Source organism: Lepisma saccharinum, chromosome 18 (genome assembly GCF_977018435.1).
Source record: "Lepisma saccharinum chromosome 18, izLepSacc3.1, whole genome shotgun sequence".
In the NCBI taxonomy this organism is placed as follows: domain Eukaryota; kingdom Metazoa; phylum Arthropoda; class Insecta; order Zygentoma; family Lepismatidae; genus Lepisma; species Lepisma saccharinum.
In genome coordinates, this window is record NC_139246.1 from 17246353 (window position 1) to 17268251 (window position 21899).

The 21899-nt window shown below is 39.1% G+C and overlaps 1 protein-coding gene and 1 pseudogene across 1 annotated transcript; both read left to right on the forward strand.

Moving 5' to 3' along the window:
• The first annotated feature begins 943 nt into the window (after positions 1 to 943).
• LOC146001879 (uncharacterized) lies at positions 944 to 21446 on the forward strand. Its single transcript, XM_083139588.1, has 6 exons — positions 944 to 1098; positions 3846 to 4055; positions 9850 to 10023; positions 18216 to 18370; positions 19959 to 20277; positions 20923 to 21446. Exons 1-6 carry the CDS (start codon positions 1032 to 1034, stop codon positions 21336 to 21338), a joined length of 1341 nt encoding a protein of 446 aa, XP_082995714.1. The 5' UTR covers positions 944 to 1031; the 3' UTR covers positions 21339 to 21446.
• LOC146002424 (tubulin beta-4B chain pseudogene) lies at positions 12271 to 14270 on the forward strand (annotated as a pseudogene).
• Positions 21447 to 21899: the final 453 nt, after the last annotated feature.

Here is a 21899-nt window from a genome sequence, read left to right on the forward strand (position 1 = left end):
ATCGTGATGAGGATGAGTGATCAATAGATGATATTGATGAAGGGACACTTACACGAACACTAATGACGGGACTCGAACCCGGGAATTTCGGTGGAGAGATCGGAAGTTGGTCACCGGGCCCGGCCATTAAAATTAGAATTCTTAACATTTGTCCAGATCTATTCACACTCCAGAGGGCAGTATTATATTAATTCATTACACAGTCTTTCAGTAGCAAATTACTTTTACTACACTGATCAACAAATAAATAAATGTTAATGCTACCATGAGTCTGTTCCGCTTAGTTGCATACATACAGGAGGGAATACATGTACATTAAGATGAAACGTTTTGATGTCCTTCACACACTGTGAAAACTTGTCACAGATTTATGGTGCACCCTGTTTATTCTATCTATATATCCGCAACTCTTATGTAGGTTTAATTTCTGAATGAATGGACTAATCAATAAGAAATAATATTAATTTATTATTTCATTATCCCGTTGATTAACCAATTTCTTCATTTCCCACATCTCAAAATGCAATTTTCTGGAGTTCGCAAACCTACATGTTGTAGGCACTACATAAAAGCGTACTCAAGCAATAAAAAAGATACCCAATAAGCATTAACATTCAAAACAATGAATTGTAAACTATCGTTAATAAACGGTTCGTTAGTAACGTTAACGAAGCCTTACCGTAATATAACGAAACGTCGCATTACGACTGACGTTTACACAAATCGTATCAAGACATTATTGTTAGTTGATAATGAATTTATGAGAAGCAATGCGTACGTCGTAAGAACAGAGTGAAATATAAATTAGAAATTGTATTTACATGTCTTTTTACTGCGAATTCAAAAGTGGTGACGAGGTTAAATATGACGTAAAACTTCTACATCTTTTATTTTATGCTAAGAACTCTTTTTTAAAAGGTCGCGTTCAACATTGTGTATATTTATGTGGCAATAGAAAAGGGCATAAATTGCTCATACAGCATAACGGGAATGGTGAATTCAAGTCTAAATCCACTACACTGCAGCAGAATATGTCTGCCCGTATGACATGTCTTTGTTGCATGTTGTTGAGTGTAACGGCCATAATAGAAATTACAGGTAAGGTTTATAGTTTTTCTACTGCACGCTTTTCGATCGAATTGAAGCAAAACTGATTTTCCGAAACCGGTTTTATTTAACTTATTACCTTCCCCATGTTCGTGATCGCTCTACAATTCTTGTGCCAATTAGAAACGAGGAAAATGTCGTCAGCTAGACAGCGAGGAGCGAATGGGGAGCAGACTAGCAGAGCTTACGTGTGCGCTGTTGCCATTTCGAGGTTTAATCCTAACTATTTTGTGTCGCATTAAGGAATATTGTCTTGCCCAGTTTCATGGTAATGAGTCGTGTGCTGCACGAACATTTGTGAATACCCGTATAGCTTATCCGTGGTTTACTTTCCCAAACCTAAGGCTGACAGTAGAGCGCGATATATTACGCAGCCTGGTTCCTGATAGAAATAGCAACTTTCGGAAAACGCGGGAAGAGCAACAGCATAAGTTAAAAACAGTATAGGAGTCTAGTGTTTGATTGTCATACGAGAAACGCATGATAGATTCAGGTGATGGTGACCTCAGATAGGAATTTTTCCGTTATGTTCCTCCCTAAGCTGCTCTGGGACTCACTCAACGCACCTGACGGTCTGTTTAAAGGTACTGTATGTATATTGGTACTCTATATCTCTTCTCGTTATCGAACTGAGTTTTATAGGCGACGATCTTGGATTCCTAATATTTCTTTCTTGTGCTTGGTTTGCAGGCTACTAGTACAGCTTACAGATTACAAGTTCACAATTTCTTCGGGCAATTTGTTTATTCTACTGACTACCCGTGTGTGCGGTTACTCTCACACATAACGCGGGAGTATAGTAACAACTAATACACTGGTATCACAATTTGATTGATTGATTGATTTGGTGTTTTAAGTTCACTTTTATGCACAGTAAGGCTAATCAGGACTGGACCGACAATTTAAAGTGGTATCCGAACCACTATGTGCCTCCAGCGGGACCCCTTGAATCACAATTTGATTTTTGTTATATAGGGTATCTTTTTTGTCACTTTTGGCTAATCGCAACGATGAGGATAAGTGATGATATGATGAAATCGATGAACGTTGAGGCAACGTTATCCCCTAACATACCTAACGTTGTTGTAATGTTCAGTGTATGTTCATACAACGTTGTGAAAACATTGTGTCAACGTTTAAGGGTAATTTATTTCAACGTTGCTGCAGCGTAGGTTGACAATGTTGTGGTAACATATACTGAACATTATGTAGCAATGTTAGGTATGTAAGGGGTTAGCGTTGCCGCAACTTTTTTGCAACATTACCTTGCTGCCGTGTTGTTGCCTGTGTAATTTACGAATATAACAACAATGCATATTTAAAATAGGGTTAATTTGCATGGTAAGCTATTAGCAATCTTGCCAAGGCATTTTTGTATATAATACATATTTGTAACAGGAAAACCCCATGTTTGTAACGTTACAGATTCTCTCTGCAGCTTATAAAAACTTTTCCTGGTCCGCCAACATAGGCAATTGTTAGTCTGGAGAGTTCAATGAATTAACTAATCTCTAACTACCCTACATTTCATTTTTGATCTTCCTTACAACTTCAATATTCACACATCTTTCGAAGGATAATAAAACACATTTTTTTCACTAATTACAATCGAAGTTATCCTTATTTGTGTTACTAAAACTTATGTTTGTTTTGCATTTAAGTCGCACGCTGTAGGAAATACAAGCTTTCGTGGACAGTGCACACACAAATTCAGATTAAACAAAACACTCCGATCTGACGCTTGTGGCGTTCGTGGTGGTGACCATCCAAACTAAAGCGCATTCAGTGGAAGGTTTTTTTTGTAACGTTGATACAACGTTATCACAACGTTGTTCCCCTACATCCAACATTCATCATAAATACAACATGCATATAACGTTGTGGCAACGTTATCACAACGTTGTTCCTATACATACAGCATTCATCATAAATACAACATGCATACAACGTTGTGGCAACGTTAGTTAGTTGACTGGGATGCCAAGCCGAGATTTGATCTTGGAGCACCTGGAGTCGTAGCGCGCTGTGCTCATATCACAATTCATAATCGAATCTTACGTTTTTTAAAGAACTTTCAACATATTCATACTGAATAATCAATATAACAAAAACTAGTAACATTAAGCACAGAACATAATGTTAAATTGAAATATTGTTGATTAATTGGATACCATCAATTTACGTTTTTTCTTGGTTACCAAAAACATCTTTTTTTAAAAAAAAAAATGACACAGCTTTACATGTGTCTGTTTACGCCCAGCATACATTTTAAATGCATAAGATACATATTTAATGTTCAGTCGTTCCACATTCATTTATTTAAGTTGTAAAATACTGTAAGTAACTAGTTATGTTTCTAAAGAAAATTATCTGTCGGGCAACATAGTGATTGGAAGCCACTTGAAACGTAGGTCCAGTCCCGATTAGCCTATCTGTACATAAAGTGCTAATTTGAGTATTCGGTGCAAAAGAAGTGACGTGAAATAGTTAATACGAAAACATATTCTTAAGAACAGAGGGACAAAACCCCTTCGATTCATCACGTAGGTCGGTTGAACATCGTCTGTTTGAAACTTTTCCCGCTATCTGTAATAGTTGCTGATTTTCAGTATGGCACCCACAGCACAAATTAGTTTTAAGGAACCTGTAATTGTAGTGCACTAATTGTGTACGCGTATTCCTCCGCCATGGTTCTTGGTTTCGTGCACTAATAGTAAGTACTCGTCCTTAACATCTAGGTCTTCCTGCGGCTGTCGAAACCGAGGAAGAAGAAACGGAAGAGGAGTCTGAAGAAGAACTAACAGGGGTAAAGGGGGAACACCCCTGCAACCCAACACCATGCGGAAAAGGAGCAAATTGTAAGAATGATGGCGGAACAGCGCTGTGCACATGCCCACCAGGAACATATGGAGACCCCTTCGTACTATGCAACACTGGCGAATGCAAAGGTGAGGCATCTACTCATGTGGATTATGGACTAAATACTTCCATACAGCACACTGTGTCTCATTATGTTACAGAGCCTCCTTTACGTTCCATTATGCGGTTATGACATGGGCTTAACTTTTCCAAGGTGGTAAAATAAAACTTTATCCCAGCGTGGGGGTGGGGGGACAAAACTTTTTTTTCCAGGGGTGGCAAACAACATTTTCCCAAGCTGCAAGGTATGTATGTACTTCGAAACTGAGGCAACGCTTTATTTTGAATTATTTGAAAACAGTATTATATTTACTTTACTTCCACTGTAAGAAGGAAAATGGACCAAATTAAATTTTTCATTACTCATGAGAGTGCAAGTGCCTCCTTTCCCGCCGATAGATGCGCCCATGCCGTAGTAGGACTTCACTGGTGCCCACCAGGGGGTCGAACCGGTCCGTCGCCACCTACCCTTAAATTGCAAAAGCTTGTTTCAAGTTACAAAGCCAGCTCCCGTGGCGGAGTGGTTAGCACATCGCACTCCCCCACGGAGATCAACAGAGGCCTCCGAGGTACTACGGGCCTCACAGAACGTCACAGGAGTACTATCGGAGTATAAATTACAGATATTAGAGTTTGGATAATAAATAAATAAAATATGTAATAGGTATATAATCTATACATATAAAAAACACCCGTTCTTTATTTATAGAATTTCAAAGAGCGATAGTTTTCCAAACTAAAAAAAAAATCTATTTTGTTCTCACGACGATAAAAATAGGAGGCATACTCAAAATAAAAATGGTAACTATTGATTGACACAGAATTGAATAAGCTGAATTTTGATGGAACTTGTTCTTATGTGGTTCTACTGGTTAACTTTTAATTGGAGTCCAAACTTGAGTATCCGTAATTCTTAATCCGATAGTAGTCCGGTATAATCTGTTTACAACATTTAACACAACGCAACAAAAGCCTAATATTTAGTTTTCTGACTGAATCGTTCCTTCTTATTCATTCAGAACGTTGCCATCACTTCCACGAACATTTCAAATTTTACATAACATCAGAAAGTACTTAAATAATACTGATAAACTTAAAATCCAATCTTTACCGTTCTCCATAATCTAACTTTATTTTACAAATTATCAAGGAAAAGAAGCAATATACAAGCTAGATAAATTTTTACTCTACATTTGAAACTTACTCTAATTTCGCAAATAATCCCCAACCTTCATATATTTATTTACTGTACAATAATTTACGGATCATAGTTCCACATGGAAAAAACATTTTGGAAAGTTTTATGTGGAGGAAGAATGAGGAAAATAAATATTTGTAAGACAGTAATTTCAGACAAGATTATCCACAATGTATTTGTGAAATACCAAAATTGAACAGTTGCAAAAATTTCATTGATGAGTGTAATATTCATTCATGCAATGTTTACCATCGTGCATACAACGCTATGTAACTGGAATTGAAGATGTAAGTGAGTTTCATTTCCAATAGCGTGAAAGTCAATACGCGATCTTTACACTTCGAAATGCACATTTCCGACAAAGTTTTTCACAATAATGTGAACATACAAATCACAATTAGCATCTGTTTATGTTAAATAAATGAATTTGTTAGTAATTACAAATCCGACATACATAACAAATAAGTTAGGTTCACTACGTACTTCGCCCTAGTTGAACACATTTTCAAGATATTGGTGACTTTTCTTGTAGTACTGTCGGTTAAGTTACGTTCTACATTTTGAACTTTCTTATTTGTTGAAAGAGGTTGTTTGTAATTTTAAATTTATTTGCTTCATTATGCAAACGTGTGTTTCTCCTTTGTAAACGATCGAATATGTTTTCCAACAACAAAACATTGCTTGCAGTTTGTGTATATACCTACGTCTATATATTTTTCTCTTTTTTTGGCATAATTTACTCTTTAGCCTGTTTAGGGGACGTTTCCTTATTGCATGTCTTTCGTAGCGTACATCTCTGCAAACCTTATTACCACGTCCTACAAGCAAATCATATTGTGAAGATAAGTGTTTAGGAGAACTACACCATTTCCTCGATTATTTGGTACTAAAGTAATGGACATTTCCACTTTGACATGAAAAACGTTTTAAATCCATTCATTTTACAGATAATGACACAAACATGAGATGTGCAAAATATCTCGGCGATATTTGTTTCGGTTATCGAGAAACACGCCTTCAAACACCGCTGAAATTCACCTACTACGTCACGGATTTGAAAACACCCTGTCCACAGACAGGAGGTCCTCTGACGTCATCACTTAGAAATGCAAGCAGGCGGGGCTTCTGCTCGTCCCGTCAACTTAGCATTAGCCGCGGAAGCGACAGCATATTCACTTGTTACTGTGTAAAACAAATATCTTACAACTTCCAGTGCAAAAATCTGTGCTCCATTTCTTGGAGATGAATTATGCCCTAGCAGTATAGTAGTATTTACTATAATTCAGCCACTCGGTAGAGGGTTTTCCCATTAGGGTGACAAATCAAAACTTGTAACAGTCAATGGCTGGACACGTGAACAGCCTTGTTCATTGCGAATACATAGGTTAGTTCTGACTGGCAAGAACTTAATGTTATAGGAATGCCTTTTCTGGAATTACAATTATTTTCGTCATAATATTTTCTTCACAAATTTTAAGATAATACTTTTAGAACACACTGGTTTACACGCCAATTTCTGCAATATAAGAGGTGATACGGTATAAAAAGGTACGGTGAGTTTTTAAATTTCCTGCAGTAAATGACAGTTTTCTTCAGTTAATATATATATTGCAAATTTTGGTATTTAGCCTATTTTTACGTCGCTTTTCCGTTCACTTTGTTTAACCGCAACGATGAGAACGGATGGTTAATTTATTATGTATCATCTCTAACATCACATTTGTTCCCACTTGTGGCTAATTGCTACAATAAAGATGAATAACTACAAGCATTATTCGAAGTCGGGGTGCAGGAGTACACCCCCCCCCCCACACACACACACTACCACCAACTGCACAAACTAAGTATCACCCAACCTACCATGATAAGAGACGAACTTTTTCTTCTGTCCCATCTCATTTCGAAAACATTCACTTGTCCCATCTCCTTTTATGAGACGAGACGGAACATGCCTCGTCTCGTGAGCAACACTAACATTAACAATAGAAACATCCCCCTAGGTGTCCCCAAGTCTCGAGCAGACATCCTTCCATGTAACAATTTCCAGTTCAATGAAATGTTACTCACAAGGAAACAGTCATACCCAGGTCGAGAGTCAAACCTGGAACATGCGACTTCCTCAGATAAATCATGAATTTTGTGTATAATAATTACAACGCCAGTTCATTCCTGGTAATTCTGAATCTGCAGTTTGGTTTGCATATATAAGCAGGATAATATTTAGTTTTCGAGTGCTGTACCGTCGAAACTAGGAGTAAAAAAAAAAAAAAATATTAAGGAAGGTTTTTTTTTTGTATTTATAGTGATAAGCCTTTGCATACGTTGTTAATTCTATATTTTTCCAGACTTAAGACGAGAACGAAAATTGCCCTCCCAAACAGAGACGGATATTTATAAATTGAGACGAGACTGTCAATGAGACATTTACAAATAAACACGAGACAGACATTTACAACTCTCAACGAGAACGAGACTAAGGCTGCCATGTCTCATCTCGATAGGATCCTTAGTGGTGAAGTTGTGAACCAACCAATTAATGCGTTCGGGGTAACGAGATGAGGCGGCTTTTTTCGCAGTACAAAATTCAAAATAAGTATATCGTACTATTTCAGTATGGGATATTGTTATACACATGGGCGTATATATACGTAGTACAGGGGGGGGGGGATGGATCAACTTTTGGTATGATTAGGGTTGCTTTATTTCGTAAGTGAAAATCCAGGACACTGCTGGCCGGAAGCTTGTTGGGGAGCATGGGGGGAGGGGATGTTGGACCCGACAAAGTTGTGTGTTTGTAGTCACGAAGTATTGATACTTTTCTGTTCATCTTGTGTCACTACGTTTTTAAGAACCAAATTTCTTTAATATGATTCGAGGGGGGAAAAATAACTGATTTGACAGTCTCAATGCAGTTTCTTATCGCAGAAATTCCGAAACTATCAGGAAATTGTAGATATTGGTCTGCAGTCCCATCTAGTGTGTGGAATTACGAAATTGCCTTCACATCCGTATCCCGTCCTATACGTCTCTAATTTAAGAGAATGAAATAAGTCCGAAGGATTTTTTTTTTATGAACAAGCGGATAGAACAAAGAAACTGGTAATTTTAGTGAACCAAAAAAAGAGGGGGGGGTTGGACCCGTTGGATCCCCCTTAAATACGCCTATGGTTATACACATTATTTCCTTGTAATAATTATACATAAACTAAGTATAGATATGTACTGTGCAACTAATGTAATCTTCTCAGTGTATTTTCTCTAATCTGCACAAAAATATTTGATCATAATTTGCGCAACAGAAATTGCTTTATGGAAAAGAAAGTTAAATAGGCTTTATAAATAAAGTGAAGAATGTAAAAATTCCTATTTTGCACTACATAGGTTACGGTAAATATCGATAAATATAAGATTAAAAAAATATTTTTGAGTGTCTGGTCAGCAACCAATTTTATAAGTAATATTTTTCGCGTGGCCTGAGAACACACACGCAGCTGAACCCTTTCATTTATCTTGCACGTGAGCAGCACGGATATTTCATAGAAGAATGATCATTACAAAGCATAGCTTTCCTTTCTCCTATCGCTCCTTCTTCCATTATTTAAATCGGTACAGATTTGTAAAACTGTTGCACGTGTTCGCTCACCGTGGGCTACCCATCCGAAACTGGACGCTCGAAGCAGACGACAAACAAGCTCACCCTAAGGAGTGACGTAGTAACATGGCGGCGGCGTGTTTTCAGCGCAACGCTAGCCTCGCAACTTTGGAAGTCTCGTTTCTGCCTTAAACTGGACGCAGAGAAACGCGAGAACTTGCAGGGGTAATTTTTCCAGGGTGTAGTTTTTAAAATTGTTGTAAAAAAAAATGAGTGGAAATGTCCATTGGGTGTACTTTTAGCGATGGCACTGCTGTTAACTTCAGCACGTTCTTTGGTGGAAAATACAGAAGTTCTGCTTTTGGATCTCGCACATAGTCTTCTTCACAATAATTAGCACTGCACACTTGCATCTTTTACATTTCGTCTACAAGCATGAATCCACTGTTTACTTACGCAATTATCGGCTGGAAATCTGTGATATTTTATGTCAGTTCCTTTAGTTTTCTGGTTATAGTTTTCATAGCTTGCTACAGCACAATTAGACATGATTGCAGTCTACAAGTACAAAAATACAATAAAAATTAATCGAACGCTACAAAATCAACAACTTGCTTGTTCCGATTTTCGCGACGCGTTAGCCGCTGAACGTGCCCCGCACAAACCCGATCCTCCCACATGACGTAATTCATCCACGGACGACTGCGCATACGCACTGCACATAGCAACGAGCACCCCCTGATTTATAATGTGTATCACAATTTGTTGCTGTTATTTAAGTTTTAGTGTGCTGTAATATATGTGTACTCAACAGTACCTTGAGACAGAAGTAACTGGCACCACTGTTAACGGAAACATGGCCAACAGTAAACGATCCTTGTAACAAAGATCTTTGCTTGTAACTTCTTGAGGTCTTGTTATACTTCGTGTTGTAAAGTACGTTGCTAAGTTAACGTTAGTCTTCATTATAATAGTAAGACAACTAGACATGTGCAGTGGAGGTTGACACAGAATGAGCCCTTTCATTTTTCAGATGACAACGGCTGCCCACATGAGAAGTCCTGCCAAAGAGCCCATTGCGTGGATCCATGCGTAGGTGTGTGTGGGGAGAACGCGGAGTGCATGATGAAAAAGCACATCCCTATCTGCCAGTGTCCGAAAGGATTCATTGGTGATGCTTTCGTTGCCTGCAGGATATCACAGGGAAGTATGTAGTTCCATGTGTTTTTACTGTTAACCATCTTGCGTTTAGCTAGACCGTGTCTGAAAGGTGTAAGGCCATACTTGACGCAAACATCCTCCGAGTCCGGTCTTGAAGTCGTGGACTGGGAGTGAAAGTCTTTCGAATTGCACTTCGACTGCAGCGCCAGTACGATCAGTATATAAAACTGAGGACACGTTGTTCTTCCCGCGTTTTAAAAACTTGTTTTTCACCATAGAAATCACATAGCACTTGAATATATTGTCATCCATACATTTCCACACATTAGAAGAACTTAACCAACAACTTGCTGACTTTCTATCTACGTGACTTCAAACAAATGAACAACGAGTCAAGTACTCAAGCCTGCAACGATGCGTGATCCGCGCAGTGGTCTCGATTGCTCGTTTAATTGGAGCTTTCGAACTGTACTAAGTGACGTCACTTCCGACAAGATACTTCAGTCTGCTCTTTGTACCTTTCGGACACTATCCAATGTCCTAATTTCAATGAAGTATAAGTTCTAGAGTGGCCGAAGAATATTGATTGTGAAGTTGTTGCCGCGGTGGCTCAGTCGGTAACGCGTCCGACTACCATGCTAAAGGTCCTGGGTTCGATCCCCGGCCGGTTCAAATCTGTTTCTAACGTTGGAAGCGGCCCCGGCGTCGAATGACATGGGTACCTGGGGGAAACCCTGGGGGGTGAAGGCGGTCAGGGGCGTGATGCTGATCACATCACTCCCACTCACGACCGGATCAAGAAAGTGTGGGGCGTTACCCCCACACCCCCTATACGCCTTCATGGCGTGGTGCTAAGCACAGGGGAGCACTTTACCTTTTTTTTAGTTGCTACCTGTTATCGACAGTGAAGAAATATTCTATTGACGGCGAATATACCTTGTAATATGCTCACACAACTTCAAGTTAGAAATTGCCTTTCTCATTGGAGGAGGTTGATCCCTAGTAGAAATAGTAGGGCAAGATTTCGCTTTCAATTTGTCTCAACAAAAGATGATTGATCTCAGTCTTTCAATTGCTCTACCATGTCTAAACTTGTTGATCACCGTATCAATCTATATTTTTCTAAGATAGAATTCTGGTTGAAATGGACCTAAAGTACTGAAATTCAAGTTAGGAAACCAGATTTGCATTACGTTTAGTACCTATGGTGGAATTATCGTTCAAATTAGGCTGTCAATAGGTTAGTTAGACCTCTTTACATTTAATGTTTAGTTCTGTGACAGACGTTTAGGGGACATGTCAAAATTGGGTGATTACTCAAATGGCAAGCAACTATAATTTAAATGAGAACACATGGGTCGACTCAAAATGGTGTATTTATTTGAATAACATTGTGTCACTATAGGTTACTACATACTAGTAGTGGGAGGCACGTTTTACTTGTACTCCTAAACTTTAAAAAAGAAGAAATAAGATGAAAATTTCTATATAAAAGAAAACATGATGGACAATAAATGCCGACGATTGATTGATTTGATTTATTTCACTTCGGTTCTTATATCGCTTGGCTAATAGTGAAGATGAGAATCAGTGATGATATGATGAAATTTATGAAGCGACACTCACAAAGAACACTCTTGCCCAGGCCGGGATTCGTAGCGCGCTGTGCTAACCACTCGGCCACAGAGGTCTGCTTATAGATTCCGACAAGAATCAATACATCACATTATGTTTAACTCATCTCTGAAAATTTAGGAATTACAATAATGATAATGTTAGATATTTTTCACTAAAGGCTTCCCAAGGGTAATTACGTATACGTACGTTAAAGCATACATGGTAAATTAATTGAATAAAACTCTGTTACAAATAATATGTTTAATCTCCCACGTGACGATCGTATAATCTCCAATTTGACGAATATCAAAGAAATCAAGAAAGTTTAACCGTAATAATGTTGGCTTTCTTACATGTTTGCAATATTTGTCATCAAGTACAGATTTTTTCGTCTAGCACTTTAGACCTTAAAGGGACACAATACTTTTCATTAACAAATACATTAGCGAACTATCACACAACAAAACTATTACCTTCGCGTTAAAATTGGATTTAGATTACGTATATCTATTTAGGTATTATCTATACATTAAATTTTCAATCAATTTTAAAACTATGACCAATAAGCGAGGTAGGCTAGTAGGGTTATCAAGGCTATTTCGTTTGGGAAATTGTCTGTTGAGACTTGGCAACAAAGTGTATGAATCAACTATTTTTGTCGTTGCTTAGAGATATAGCTACTGCAATCTAGACGATAGAGATTTATCCAGCTGCTCTTCTCTTTGATTTACAATTAACACAACGAAAAATGAGGGAAATAGTTCATCTTCAAGCAGGCCAATGTGGAAATAACATAGGAAGCAAGTTTTGGGAAGTGATATGTGATGAACATGGAATCGATCCGACAGGAACTTACCATGGAGATTCCGACTTGCAACTGGAGAGAATCAATGTCTACTTTACCGAGGCAACTGGTGGAAAATATGTTCCAAGAGCAGTTCTTATCGACCTTGAACCCGGAACTATGGATGCCATAAGATCTGGACCATTCGGACAGGTTTTCCGCCCCGATAATTTCGTTTTCGGACAAAGTGGAGCTGGAAATAACTGGGCAAAAGGACACTACACGGAAGGAGTGGAAATCATCGATTCTGTACTGGACGTGATGAGGAAAGAAGCAGAAAGCTGCGACTGTCTTCAAGGATTTCAATTGGTTCACTCGCTCGGTGGAGGAACAGGTTCAGGTCTGGGTACGTTACTACTCAATAAGATAGGTGAGGAATACCCGGATAGGGTCAAGTGCAATTTCTGTATCGTTCCATCTCCCAAGGTATCAGATACCGTAGTCGAGCCATACAATGCTTGCCTTGCTACACATAATCTAGTTACTGGAGTAGATATGGCATTTTGTATTGATAATGAAGCACTGTATGACATATGTTTCAGGACACTGAAGCTCACAACTCCTACGTATGGTGATCTGAATCACTTAATATCTGCGGTACTATCTGGAATTACAACCTGCCTGAGGTTCCCTGGCCAGTTGAACTCTGATCTCAGGAAACTTGCAGTGAATTTGATTCCTGAACCACGACTTCACTTCTTTATGTCAAGTTTTGCACCACTCACATCTCGTGGAAGTCAGCAATATCGTGCAATTACAGTTCCAGAAATAGTCCAACAGCTGTTTGATGCTAAAAATATGATGTGCGCCTGTGATCCACGACACGGAAAGTACCTGACTGCAGCAGTCTATTATCGAGGAAGAATGTCCACGAAGGAAGTCGACGAACAGATGCTGAATATTAAAACCAAAAACAGCAGCTACTTCGTGGAGTGGATACCCAACAACATGAAGACTGCTATTTGCGATATTCCACCACGAGGTCTGAAAATGGCAGGAATTTTAACAGGAAACAATACAGCAATAGTTGAATGTTTCAAGAGAGTAGTTGAACAGTTTATGGCCATGTTTAGAAGAAAAGCTTTCCTTCATTGGTATACTGGAGAGGGTATGGACGAGATGGAGTTCACAGAAGCTGAGGCAGATGTGAATGATCTAGTTAGCGAATATTTAGCGAAGCAAGAGATGACGCTAGAAGAAGAAGAAGGAGCAGGCGAAGAAGAAGGTGAAGAAGAAGGGTAAATTACTTGCTACGTTCTATGTGTAACAAATTTTAAATAACAACAGAATTATATGTTTGTCAGCCGCATAAAAGTTTACAAAGACAATGTGGAAAACTGATGTCAATAATTCGAAGTTCATCTTTGTTATACTAAAAATATTTTAGAAACTAAAAAAAGGAAAAAAAAACAGATTTGAGATGGAGTAATTATTGTAATGACAACTGTGTTGTCAATACCCAAATTGAATATTCAATTTTTGTAATGTTTGGCTTTGAAAATATTGACATTCCATGTGTTTTTGTTACAGTTGACTTCAAGTGATGTTAAGTTGGGTTCCTATGGATTTTTTCAATTTTGCATTATGATGCTGGGTGAATACAGTTTGAAGTAATCCAATTTAACGTCACCTAAGATTAGTAACGAAATCATATGGAAAATTGATATTTACATAATAGGTTCGAATTTTCTACAACGCACATTAAAATCCGCATACTGTGTGGCAGGAAGTGAACAAAAATGGTGTGCTGTGAGAGTTTTTGTATTTATATTCCATACTGTCGACATTTTATATTATATTTACTTCATAGCTGCTATGTATAAGATATATTTTTAGCCTCTTTTAAAATAAATATATATATATAATATACACATTGATTTTTCTTCAACATGTCTGGTTATTTGCTGGTATGGGAATGTTATAATTTGGATAAGAGAAATTTTGCAAAACTTGTTAAAAACACATTACGTTAAATTATTGTACATTTACAAACTAGAATGTCTCGTAAGAAATTTGTACATAACTAAGTGAAAGGCGTTAAAAAGTTCAACTGGAGATTACCACTTCTGAAAAATATGATTAACATTATTTTTATAATAATGTTACAATCAAGAGTTCACACGAGTATGGAAGTTTATGGCACAAACTAAATCAGAACTCTGGGCCAATAGAGGAGATAAAATTAATTAATTATTTTGTATACGTGGTTTTTATAAACTATAAACCTAACACGGACACGGGTCCATAGTGTAACCTCATTTTTAAGTGCAAAACAAGGAATCTCATTAACGTTAGAGAACATTCAACCTTTATACACTATATATACGGAATCTCAAGGCACACCACTGGACGTGATGTTTTGCCCTGATGCTCACTAAGAGGAATTTATGGTTATGAAGTTTTCATACACTGAAATATGTCTAACCACTTAACCGTGTGTATGTACGACCTCTAGATTAAATTAAACATAAGCATACATAAGGCGAACTTTTATTTTTACTTTGGTTGCAATATATTTGCTAACGCGATAGTGACATTGTTAATTAAAGTGGAGTATATACTCTGCGACAATTCTAATTTGTACATAGTTGTATATGTCCTCATCGTGCACTGCAAGTATGAACTTCAGCACTCTGGAACATAAATTATCAACTGTTTATATCCCGAAGTCATTATGGCATAATTTCATTTGATAATACTTATTTTTCGACATTGTGTAATTTATGCACTTGTAGAAGAGGATAGGAGTGCTGGTGTGATTTTTGTACGATCAATGTGTTCCTACACCAGAACGACAGTGTTTTGAGAAAAGCTGGACTCTTCCACTGTGAGGAAGCTTTACTTCTTAATGTGTTGTTTGTGTCTTGTGCAGGCCCCTTTAAAACCTTGCTCTTTTAGCTCTTCTTAAGTGACTTTTTACACTCCTTGTTTTAAATATTTAAGTAAGAATTTTTAGACAAGGGGATATTTCCCCGTATACAATGAAGGTGCATATGTGCCGAAGCAACCAACAATTTTAATTCAATTAATCAATCAAATCAGAATAAGCAGACCAATCAGATACTGTGGACCATCTTGATTACAAGACAATGACGTTAGCATAGATGTAGAGTTTGGACATTTGTATCCACGCCAAAAATCGATGCGTATCATTATCACAATATGTACTGTGCGTACCATATAAATTTCACCTGATTAATTATAGTTTCTGCTGTTGAGAGGAAATTTCGGAACTACAAAAGGGGGGGGGGGGGTGCTAGCGATCATACGCACCCTCTCCCTCGATCAGGGAATTGCAATCCAGACAGACGCAAGAACTTCACAGGAGTAGCATTACTGTGAAATAATCCTGAGATTAAGACAAGCTTTCTCATTCACCTGACGAAGCGAAACTGTGCTTAATCGTTGTGTGAGAACCAGACGGACGTTACTCCGATTTATCATATTTACAGGAGAGAAGAAATAATGTATTCTCAGGAACATGTCTGACTCTTAAAAAGAGTCAGTAAATTGGAGATACACAGTCCTACAATTAAGTAATGACACTGATTTTATGTTGTCCACGTGCGCATTCTATTTGTGAAGTAACGTCTGTGGTAACGTCTTCATGGTGTAGTGTGGTCCATAATCTAAAACCCGGGAAACGCCTCATGAACTGGGAATTGTGCCGCCATGTCGTGAGGGAGGTGTATGGGCGTCGTCACGTAATCACTTGGAATAGCGAGTGAACATTCACGAAAGACATTCTGAAAACTGCTTGCTGGAATACACATGTCTTGAATTCCATTGTTTTGGAGAACGAAACAAGCATTTGCGCTAGGGTCATCTTACGAGACAACAAATCATAGAATGGAAGTCGCTAAACTTTCCAAGAGGCAAGAAAATGCAGCTCCAAAAATCAAAGGCGAAGACAATATTGTGTTTCTTTACGACAACAAAGACATTATTCATCATGTATTTGTTCCAGAGGGTGAAACTGTAATTGGTTGTTACTGTGCTCTGAACGATTATGAAAGAGAACTGACCATGCCCGACCTCAGTATCCTGAACCGGGCAGTTCGATCATGCTCCACGATAATGCACGGTGCCAGCGAGCAGTGCTTGTCTAGATATTCCTAGTCTTAAAACAAGTGAGTGTGTTGAATCATCCTCTATACTCTACGGATTTATACCACCCCCCTGGATTAATTCCTGTTTCCAAAAGTAAAGTTGGTGCTGAAATTACGCACTTTTGATGAACACAGGAACATTCAACAGGTTGCGACGTCGAGTCTTCAAGTCATACAATATGAGAACTTGTACTATGTACGAGGGTGTTTTGAAAAGTTTTGCCACCTATGCAATAACTGTCAACACTGCTCAGAGACACGCGAAATTGGTGTGAGAATAATCGCTGATCCACTGACTGTTGCGACATCTATCGGCGTTCGCCTGAAACATCACGCATGCGCACAATAGTGAGTAAAATGGCGACGTACATGAACGTGCGGTTGAAACAACGTGCTGTTATTGAATTCCTCACAGCAGAGGGTTGTGCGCTCGTTGACATTCATCGACGAATTAGTGATGTATATGGCGACACCTGTGTGGATGTGAGTACTGTCAGGAGGTGACAAGGAATCTGAAAGGCGACAACCCGGACACGACGAGCCTGCATGATCAGGTCCGCAGTGGACGAGCCATAACAGCCACGGATGCACAAGGAAAGTGTTGTTGACCATCTTTTGGAACTGCGACGGCATAGTCCACACAGAAATTTTGGAGCACGGAATCACTGTAAACTCCGATCTGTACGTGAAGACTTTGGAGAAATTCCGTGCACGATTATTGCAAGTTAGGTCTGGCAAGAACGCAATTCTTCAACATGACAATGCTTGCTCACACACGAGTCACCAAACACAGGATGCATTGCAGCGTCTCAAATTCCACGAGATTTTACACTACCCGCCGTACAGCCCAGATCACGCACCTTGTGACTTTTTCCTTTTCCCGAGGCTGAAAGAGCACCGGAAGAGACACCGCTACACCAGTGATGAGCAGATGTGTGTCGATGGTTCAGGGAGAAGACGCCTGATTTCTTCGCCGACGGGATGCAACAACTTGTTCGACGTTGGCTTTTGTGTGTGGACAATGATGGTGACTACGTGGAATAGTAGTGACACCCTGGTAGAGGACATTACAAGCTTTAGGAAGACATATAGTTCATGTAAGTATCTTACATACGTATTGACGTTATTGCGTAGGAGGCGAAACTTATCAAAATGCCCTCGTACAGTGGGATCCGCTAGTATTGCTCGGCAAATTGTCCATGACTATTTTTATTAATTTCTCTCTTACATCGTGTGTGTTTTTAAGCAATGGATTTTTACGAATGCTGGTTCAGAAGTTGTCAAAAGCTTGTTTTGAGTTTTCTTTTAATTCTTGAAGCTTTTATTGAGTCAAATAAAGTGCACGAACATGGGGATGGACAATTTGCACGATAATACTCATGGATCCCACTGTACGTGACTCCACCTTACTGCTAAAGATAAGAAGTGGAGATCCGACTCCAAATAGATTTCTTCAGAGGTGTATTTATTTATTTATTTGTCCCTAACAGAGCATACATATCTCCAATTACAAGAGACTTATACCGATTCAATTGTTACATTATTTTATGTACAAAAATAAGAGAAGAAGAAAAGTAGAAAGAAAAGAGAGAAACAAAACTGAAAACAGCATTTTTGGAGTTATGTTTCTCTGGTTCTCATGCGATGAAATGTCCTTTCTGTTCGCAGACGAGCTGTGCGAACCCAGTCCCTGCGGGAAGAACACGAAATGCAAGGTGAAAACTGGAGTCCCCACTTGTTCCTGTCTTCCCGGCTTCAGAGGCAGCGCCATCAAAGGCTGCAGAAGGGAATGCGAAACCAACGCGGACTGTCCAAAGGGAAAAGTATGTGAGCACATACAAAACTTTTACGTATTAAATGATGTAACTGTTTTCAGTAATATTTATACTGAAACCAGCCAGTATGGCATACATGAAGGGAATTAGGAGCCAAACTCCCTCTTTGACGAATTTTCTAAATCAAACATTGCCGAAAGCATGCAAAGATCGTCATCAATGACATCAAATTGTCAGAATTGACTGACAATATGAAAATACGAATTTCAGAGACAAGAGTAACTTACTGAAATACTGGTTTTGCAGAATGTTACTATTTTCAAAGAATCAATTTCCAAATATTGGAATCTGCAAAACAAATGACTCAGACATAATTTATGTCTAAGGGAGTCTGTTTGCCATGTGAAAGACACGCGTTCGATGCCCGGAGTGAGTAATGTCAAGTAGGAAATTTTAAAATAAGGTTCCACCATAACAGACTATGGGGTTCGCCCAGCCTCTTATTGATGGATACCTGGAAGGTAGAGGCAGGTTGCATCACTTCCGTAGTGTCAGATATGTAAAATGTGCTGAGCCCTATGCCAACATGGTATGGTACAGTTGGATCCGCTAGTATTGCTCGGCAAATTGTCCATGACTATTTTTATTAATTTCTCTCTTACATCGTGTGTGTTTTTAAGCAATAGATTTTTACGTATGCTGGTTCAGAAGTTGTCAACAGCTTGTTTTGAGTTTTCTTTTAATTCTTGAAGCTCCTATTGGGTCAAATAAAGTGCACGAACATGATGATGGACAATTTGCACGGATTCCACTGTACAGTGGGATTTACAAGTATTGCTCGGCAAATTATCCACGACTATTTTCATTGACTTTTTCTCTTGTATCGTAGGTGTTTCAGCAGCTTGTTTGGTGTTTTGTTCCAATTATTTAAGCTCTCATTATGTGAAACAAAGTGAGTGAATATGGTGATGGACAATTTGCTTGGTATTACTTAAGGATCCCACTGTACCAGCGCTAGAAGTGGAAATTGCTACCTCGGTGGATGTTTTAATGAAGCCTTGGGGTTAACTGGGGGGAGGGGGGTTCCTATGGTTTGACATGGCAACAAGGAGGAAACTGGGGGATACTTTGCCAAAAATTTCGTTAATTGAGGAATACCATCCTCGGTACTCCCCTCAATTCGTGCACTGTACGGTTCAACAAACACGGGCAGCAAAACTTTTTTTGCGGCTGGCTATAGATATAAGGGAGATCATTTAAGTCATTCAACTAACTATCTTGCTATTTGGTACACACAGGAGACAGTGGCGTGCCCAGGATTTTCAAAAGGGAGCAGTTATGTATACTTTTTCTTGGTAGTTAGCCCTCATTTTGTCATATTTTCCTACCTTTGACGTTTAACCCCCCCCCCCAACCCCCTTGGGTACGCCACTGACAGGAGATGTCATGTAACATGTAGAAATTTTAGCCACAATTAGAAACCTGGACTCGAACCCCGGGTCTCTGGCATACAGTGCTATTCAAGGTACGAGTCCTGGTCGAGCCTGCATTTTCTCTAAACTTTCTACATATCAATTTGAATTGTCCACTTGAGAAAAACACAGGTTGTATATACTTTTTCTTCTTATTTTCACAGCAATGTGCAAATTTCAAGTGCACCAACCCTTGCACCAGCTCTTGTGGGGAAGGAGCTCACTGTTTCCAGCAGGGTGTTGGAATCGTGTGCAGCTGCCCACCGGGATACATTGGCAACCCTTACAACAAGTGCTTCGTGGAGTGCAGGCAGCACTCGCAGTGTTCTGATGATAAAGCCTGCAACGGATCGAGCTGCATCGACCCTTGCTTTGCCTGTGGGGTGGGTGCCAAGTGCTTCGTGAGGGACCACAGGGCACACTGCACATGTCCGCAAGGGATGGCGGGAAATCCTCTGGTATCTTGTGAAGTTAATCAAACCGGTAAGTACGACAAAAGTGCTATTTTTCTATTTTTGATATTTACGTAGCTTTCCTACCTCTTATGTTAATCGCGACGATGAGAATGAATAAGCACATTTACATATCAATACCATCCTCAGAATTAGAAAGTTACACTAATCAATTCGATGTGTGGTCTAAATATGTGGGGGAAAAATTAAAACCTGAGGTGAATTTTAGTTAAATTTGGAAATTGTTTTTTTATAACCTTGGTTCAAGGTCTGTTCCTCACTCCATTCGCAGCTCTGTCCAGGGCACCTGTAGTCGCGAAGGAAAGAACAACTTAAGCTCGGAGCTTTCAGATTGGAAACAATGCTCACGATAAACATTGACTTTTAACGGTTTAGTCTGCAACGTAATCTTGATACAGTGTTGCACATTCGAAACCTCCAAACGATTCCGAGCGAAACAAAACGCTTTCGAGGGTAAACTTAAGCGGGACGTTACTGATCGAAAATGTCGGCATCTCCGCTAGCGCCGCCCGCCACACTTCTTCCGATCTCTCGGCCTCGCAAGGAAATGGACGCACGGTAGTTTTTACACAATAATAAATGTTCTGTGTTTATAATATTTTACGTATTAGTCTGCTTTATTACGGAATCGAACACTGTTTTAATCTTCTTGCAGGCACACGACCAAATGTTGGCCCTTCTAAGAACCAATCCACTATACCGAAGCAAGAAGATAGCAAAGTCGCAGATAATAACATGTGCGTCTCAAATCCATGCGGAAACAACACACAATGCACAATTAATCCAAAGAATGTTCCTCTATGTACATGTCTTCCTGGATTCGTTGGAGAACCTTCGATGGGGTGCATCCAGACTGAATGTCAATCGGACGAAGTTTGCGGTGAGTTGCGAGTCTGCATTCACGGGAAGTGTGTGGATCCCTGTGAAAAGACTTGCGGCTTGAATGCGAAGTGTACTGTACGGCATAGGCTCCCTGTGTGCAGCTGTCCGCGTGGTTTCAAAGGAGATCCTCTGGAAAAGTGTGTTCACAGGAAGAAGAGAAACAAGAGTGAAGAGGAGACTGTGACATAGTGCTAAGCAGCGAAGTTATGGCAAGAAATATTCTGAAACATTGGCTGAAACGATATGGTAAGGATGTTATCTTCTACGGCAATAAAACATATTAAAACATTAAGTCTCTTAAAGTATATATCCAATTCCGATATGAATGATTTGTTTGCACTGAAGGTCAAGAAGAGGAAAGATTATACACGCAAGAGGGGTGTAAGGGACACGGACGGCATATGGGCAGGGGCGTACCCCTTGATTACTGGGTGATGATCATTTCTAGTCTGTGGTCAAAACCTTATATCTGATTACATAAGCGTAGCTATTTGATTATTTGTTTTCGTTTATTTTATAGTCCACTTTATGTACAGGAAGGCTAATCGGGACTGAACATGAGAATAAAGTGGGATCCGAACCGCTATGTCCCTCCATTGTGTTTTTAAAAGAGTTGGATTTATTATTGACAAGAAATAATTGAAGTTACTGCTGCGTAACATAAATATATTGCAAAATCATGTAGCAATTTAAAATAAGAGATTACTGCCATTTTGATATCGTTATGTAGGTATTTAGGTACTAAATAAA